Genomic DNA, 5798 nt, shown 5'->3' on the forward strand with positions numbered 1-5798 from the left:
ACCCTAGAGAGGCCGTTCCAATCAATACGCCAACATTTGCTTTGCCCTTAAGCCTCACGCCCATGTTGACACAAGTGGCCATTAGAGGACGGTGATGAGCCGCGGCAGAAGTAATGGGCTGGAAGGAGGCAGCAGCACGCTGGATTTGGCACTTGAGGAGATAGTGCTTCGGTCAATTGTAGGTTGTCATTAATGTCTGGGTTAAGGTTGGGTTGGGGTCAGGTGCATTATCATATTCGGATCCACCCTCAGATCCAGCTCAATAAGGAAGTTGCTCTCAAGGTCTCAAAAGCTTCTCATTGACCTTAACAGTCAATGCCACCGCCAGCAGGATTTTCTGGTCCAATTCATGCTGTGTAGTTGGGATATCGAATGCCCTTTTCTCTAGAGTCGGGGAAAAGCCACACAAAACTAGCTGATTAAGGCGATCGATCCTTACTGATTTTGAGTAATAGTTCTGCCCCTGAAATTCTAACTTATCTTTCTTTTGGTATCTTTTTCTTTGCATTTCTTCAAAATGCAAACAAAAAGAAGAGCTCGCCTGCTTTATTTAGGTCCTGCCTGCCTTTTAAGTGGCCATGATTCCCTTATGTCTTTGACTTTTTGTCTAGATTGAAGACGGTAACCATAGAAGGTTACGTACATCATAGTTTGTCCATGCAAAGGGATACTGTGCATCATTAAAAATGGCGCTGGGATCCCTGTCACAGATGTGGAAGTATTAAGACCACAAAGTAGTAAATGAAAAAAAGCAAAATACAGAACTATATGCACAGTAGTAGACCCTGTTTGTAAAGAAGAGAATGTGTACACACTCACACTGAAGTGGGGAAAGGTACATGCGAGAAGGTCGACAGTCACCATCCCTCCGTCAAGGTTCTCTCCACTGTGGCTACATAACTATGACGAAAAGTTTTATTTCCGGTAAGGGGATGATGGGGATTTTTAATTTCCTTCTTTATGACCATCTGTACTCTCCAAGTTTTCTACATCAAATGTATGTTGTTTGTGTCATTTTCAAAGTGTCGAAAATGGAAAGAGGGGCAGCTGCAGCTTTCTTTGTAATGGGTTTTTAGTGGCAATATCTAAAAAATCTGACAGTAGGGGAAAAGGGAATGAAATATGGTGCATTCACACAATAGAATATTAACTGGCACTAAGATTTCATTTTGAAGAGTCTGTAATACCAGATGCTGCAGACAAGCTCGCTCGATGCCACCCCAGCCCTTTCTCTCCTGCACATGCTACAAGGCTAAGTCTATGTTCTCTGAACTTCAAAATAGCTTGGCTTCCACAGGTGCCCTGGCTCCTGCTGAGCAGATATCTCCGCTGTCACTTCCTCTCCCATGTCTCAGGCAGATGTGCCCTGGAAGCCCAAGCTGACACCTGCTGCTCCATCCTGTGAGCCGCTGCACTTCAGGAATAAACCACTTTCTCCTTACAATCAAAATACATGTAGGGAAATGATTTATTGCCACGTGGGTTTTCTTCTAAAAAGCGAGGTACAAAACTCTATCTATAGCATGATGACAGGACTGTTGAAAAATAATCAAAACCACTCTACAGAAAGGAAGACCAAAAGAGACTACAGTCAAAGCGTGACAGCAATTGTCCTTGGGTACGAAGACCAAGGTGGGACTCTTTTTTTCCTATGGTTCTGGATTTTTCACAATTTCTCTAATGCGAGTGTGTGTTATTGACCATTTTCTAAAAACTTAACTTTTCATAAGAAAGAGGAACTGTCGCTGGATTCTCTCCATAGAAGTGTGAAAAGGATTCTGTGGTCTCTTCATGTCCACCTGTGTGTCTCGATGTGGACACACACTGAGACTGGAGGCCTGGCTTGCCTGTCTTCCTGTCCTCTGTGACTTCTCTTTTCTTCCACTGTATCTTTTCTTCCTTTTCCTTCAAAGCCTCCATCTGAGATTAAGTAATAAATTATGATAATGGTAAATAATGGTTATCTTAGTAACGACCACAGTATAATCACACAAGTGGAGACCTTTGGGCCAGGTTGAGTAACTAGCTGGTTTATTCTGCATCCTGCATCCTTAGCAAACTTTTGTCCTTTTCCATCTGGAGCTGTCAAGCGGTGAGATAATCAATAGGATTGAGTGAAGGCAGCCAACAGGAGAGCGTCTTCCTTCAAAAGATGCAACTGGGGAGTGTTGCGCGGGCCACCCCGGTGACGGCTACAGCTTGCATCCATCCAACCACCGTGCCAGGGTGTCCGAGTTCTGGCAGTTCAGGGTCCAGGAGGGCCTGCAGAGAGGAAGACCCAGAGGAGTGAATGGGAGGGGGCTCCCCACTATCAGAGCTGGGATCCCCAGGGCTCCGCAGCCCCTGCTGACCCACTTACACCCCCGTCCTGGCCCCTGGGCATTTGAACGTGCCACCCCCTGAAGGTTCTTGTGCATCTTAAGCATGTCTCTCCTGCTCTGTCCACCACATCCTAACAATACACCACCACTACGCAGTCACAAAAATAAACTGGAAAATTCCAAGCATTGGCAAGAATTTGGAGCAACCGAAACTCCTAACGGTTGATGGGAGTAGAGGTTGATAAAATTTCTTTTAAATCTCTGATGAGCAGAGTATGCCAAATCTGAAAATATGCATATCCTATGACTAGTCATTTTATTCCTTGTATAATCGATGAAAAAGTCTGTTTATATATTTGCCAAGGATAAGCATAGAATGTTCACGGCAGCATTAAAAAAGGAAAACCACCCAGATGCCCACCAACAGAAGAATGGATAAATAAGTTGTGTATAGTCATACAATGGAATACTACGCAGCAATGAAAATGAACAAATTACAAATACACACAACAATATGAACAAATAAAATATAGAGTAAAATAAGTCAAACACAGGCCCGACCACTTATAAATTTTAGGCTTTCCTAAGCGAATACCTGGCTAAAGAAGAAATCAAAGTTGCAGGTATTTTTGGCAGCAACTATATAATGACCAGATAATGAATAAGTAGTTCATTCAAACCAATATGATGACATGAATAAAAAAAAAATAGGCAAAGGAAAGGAACAGGGGGAAAATCGAAAACGAGAATATAAATATATGACAAACATAATGGGAAAACGCTGATGGAATATCATAAAATGCAAACGAAAACAAGACAAAATTGTTATTCACCTTTCAAAGGGCAAAGATTTTATAATTGGTAAGAGTGCAGTAAATAGTCATGTAAATAAACTGTTAACATTAGTATAAATTGGTACAAGCTCGTTGGAGAGTCATTTCACAACATGTATCAAGAACCTTAAAAGTATCAAGAACCCTTGTAGGAATTTATATGAAAGAAATAATCAGAGATATACAGATATTTCAAGGGATGCTCATCTTAGCATCCTGTATCACCTTAAACAAGATTTGAGGTGGGAAAATTGTTCACCTAAGGCAATTTGATCATTATTTCCTTCCTTCTGTGGCCTTGGGATCGCAGAACTCAACAGTGTTCCACAGTTTAACCTGATAGATAGGATCCCACTAGTTTGGGACAGCAGATGTGCGGTGACCAAGATCAGGCTAAGATTAAGATTAAATGAGTGAAAGGCATGAACACAGGCTATTTAAAGGTACAGCTCTTACCACGCTCCCATCCCTTGTTTTCGTTTTACAATGATCTTGGCACATTCGATTGTCTTCTTTAAATCTGGTTTCAGTAAAGCTGTGGAGAAAATAAAGTGGAATGATACCACATCCCCACCTGGCAACTAAGTCAGAGCACGTCAGGGAAGGTAGAAGATTCTCCCGTTAGAGAGGCATCCATGTGATTCCAAGAATAAACCTACCCTTAAATTCCTCTCAGACAGCCCTGGGAGGTAGCAGGATATGGTCATCTTTTACTAACTCTATTGATTTTTTTTTCTTGTAATTTTTATAATACTCTTTTCCTTAAAAATATATAGTAGAGTGAATATTCTGTGTTAAGCAATATAAGAAAAGCAGTGGAGATAGAACAACAAACATGATAAACCCCAGGCCTCCTAGAGCCTGAAGTCGGCAAGAGGGTAAAGATGGCAGATGAGTATAAAGCAAAGGATTCCCAGGATGCTGGGGATGCAGCTTGATGTGGGAGTGTTGAGTGGGGGCACCTCATTCAGATGCGAAGGGTCAGGGAAGGGTCATTGGGCCAACTGACATCTAAGGAAAGGGGGTTGAGGGAGTCACAGAAGAAAAATGGTTCCAGGCAGAAGAAACAGAATATAAGAGGGCCCAGCGGTGCCTCTAAGGAACGAACATGTCTGTGCCTTCATCCTTCCATTTCCTGCTTGGATCCTGGAAACCGAGACCTGCCCCCGGGGACTACAGCAATACCCGCCCTCCTTGCCTGCCCTGCAGCCTCTCATCTTCCCTAAACAGGACCCCAAATCCTTGGCTTCGTCTGACTTTGTCCAACATGCCTTTCCACTTCCGCCAGCTTCCCTTCTGTTGCTTTTCTCCATAACCCTACTGCCGAAGACCCGTCAAGGGGCAGGAGACAAAGACGGCGCCCACCCTGATGGCAGCGCTCCACCCATGAGACCCCCAGCTTGGGGATCATACGCCAGTCCTCTGGCACTTAGCAGGTGCTCAGCAAACGCTCATGGGGTGAGTCTTGAGCGCCGCCTCTTCTTGAACCTCTTAAGAGCGGCAGGCCAAGCTCCCCTTGGGTCAGCCCCTTCCTGTCTCCTCCCAGAGACCACTTCTGCCTGTCAAAGTGGCAGCTTCTGATCCCTTTGAGGAAGAGTGTGGTGGCCAAGCGTGGGAAAAAATCGGGCCCAACCAGAGCCGTCTACCTCATCCTTCGGGAGCGGATGGGCTCTGAGGTCTGCCACTTGGTCTCCTTGCAATGTCCCGACGCTTTCTCCTCCCATCTGGATGTGGGTCCCCATAGCTCCGACCCAGGCCTCCGTGCCTGGCTCACCGTCGCCCTTTCTCCCTGCGTACCCCGGAATGCAGCACGCGGCCTCTTCGGGGTCCCGCCTTGGTTTTGGCTCCGCCCAACCCCTGCCAGCCCTCCTCCTCCCCGCTCCGAACTTGTAAACTCTGGCGGTTAAGAAGGCAGCACTCCAAGCTCAATGCCGTAGTCCCCAGGGCCCCAGTGTGGAATTGAGGGAGGGGACATACCGGAGCAGGACATGTGGCAGAGGTTCTTGCCCCTGTCACACCAGTCAGTGTCGCGAATCTGAAAGAGGCCGAAGCCTGTGTAGGAACCACGCAAGTTCTCGTAGACAGCCGCGGGGTTGAACTTGCTCTCAAAGTAAGCCAGGCACACCCCTAGGATGGAACAGGAGGTGAGGCGTGTGGCTCGGAGGAGGGCTGTAGTTAGGGGGTGGCTGGGCAGAGGAGGAGGGAAAGAAGGCGAAGACAGAGAGGGCTGAGAAGGGCCTACTCACAGTTTTCAAGGCTGTAGCCCTCAAAATTACTCAGGCCTCCTCTGTGGAGCCTCCTAGCCACCACACAGCGCCCCAGGATCGCAGCACCGCTCGGAACCACCAGGTAGCCAATGAGGGAGAGGACCACAGACGCCTTCATCTTCTCTCCTGGCGGCTCAGGGCAATAGCGGCCAGGTGAGCGGGCGGAGTCACGGATAATTTCTACCAAGGTCGTAGGGACGCTGGTTCCTCGGAAGGAAAAGAAGGGCGCTGGGGGGAAGGGGGAGTGCAATTCAATATGTTCAGAAAAGTGGGAGTCCTGCCTGGCTTATCCTCCACACTTCTTCCCCCTCCTAATTCTCACGTCTAGTTACGCAAACCCAGGACACCTGACTCGCCTCCTCTTCCCGGCCTCGTAT

The 5798-nt window shown here is 46.7% G+C and overlaps 1 protein-coding gene across 1 annotated transcript; it reads right to left on the reverse strand.

Moving 5' to 3' along the window:
- Nucleotides 1-2185: 2185 nt before the first annotated feature.
- LYZL4 (lysozyme like 4) lies at nucleotides 2186-5769 on the reverse strand. The gene is made up of 4 exons (XM_039836838.1): nucleotides 5401-5769; nucleotides 5132-5281; nucleotides 3611-3689; nucleotides 2186-2262 (listed from the first exon to the last, which is right to left on the reverse strand). Exons 1-4 carry the CDS (start codon nucleotides 5537-5539, stop codon nucleotides 2193-2195), a joined length of 438 nt encoding a protein of 145 aa, XP_039692772.1. The 5' UTR covers nucleotides 5540-5769; the 3' UTR covers nucleotides 2186-2192.
- Between the last annotated feature and the right edge of the window lie 29 nt (nucleotides 5770-5798).

This window comes from Pteropus medius, unplaced genomic scaffold (genome assembly GCF_902729225.1).
Source record: "Pteropus medius unplaced genomic scaffold, Ma_sr-lr_union100, whole genome shotgun sequence".
Classification (NCBI taxonomy): Eukaryota; Metazoa; Chordata; class Mammalia; order Chiroptera; family Pteropodidae; genus Pteropus; species Pteropus medius.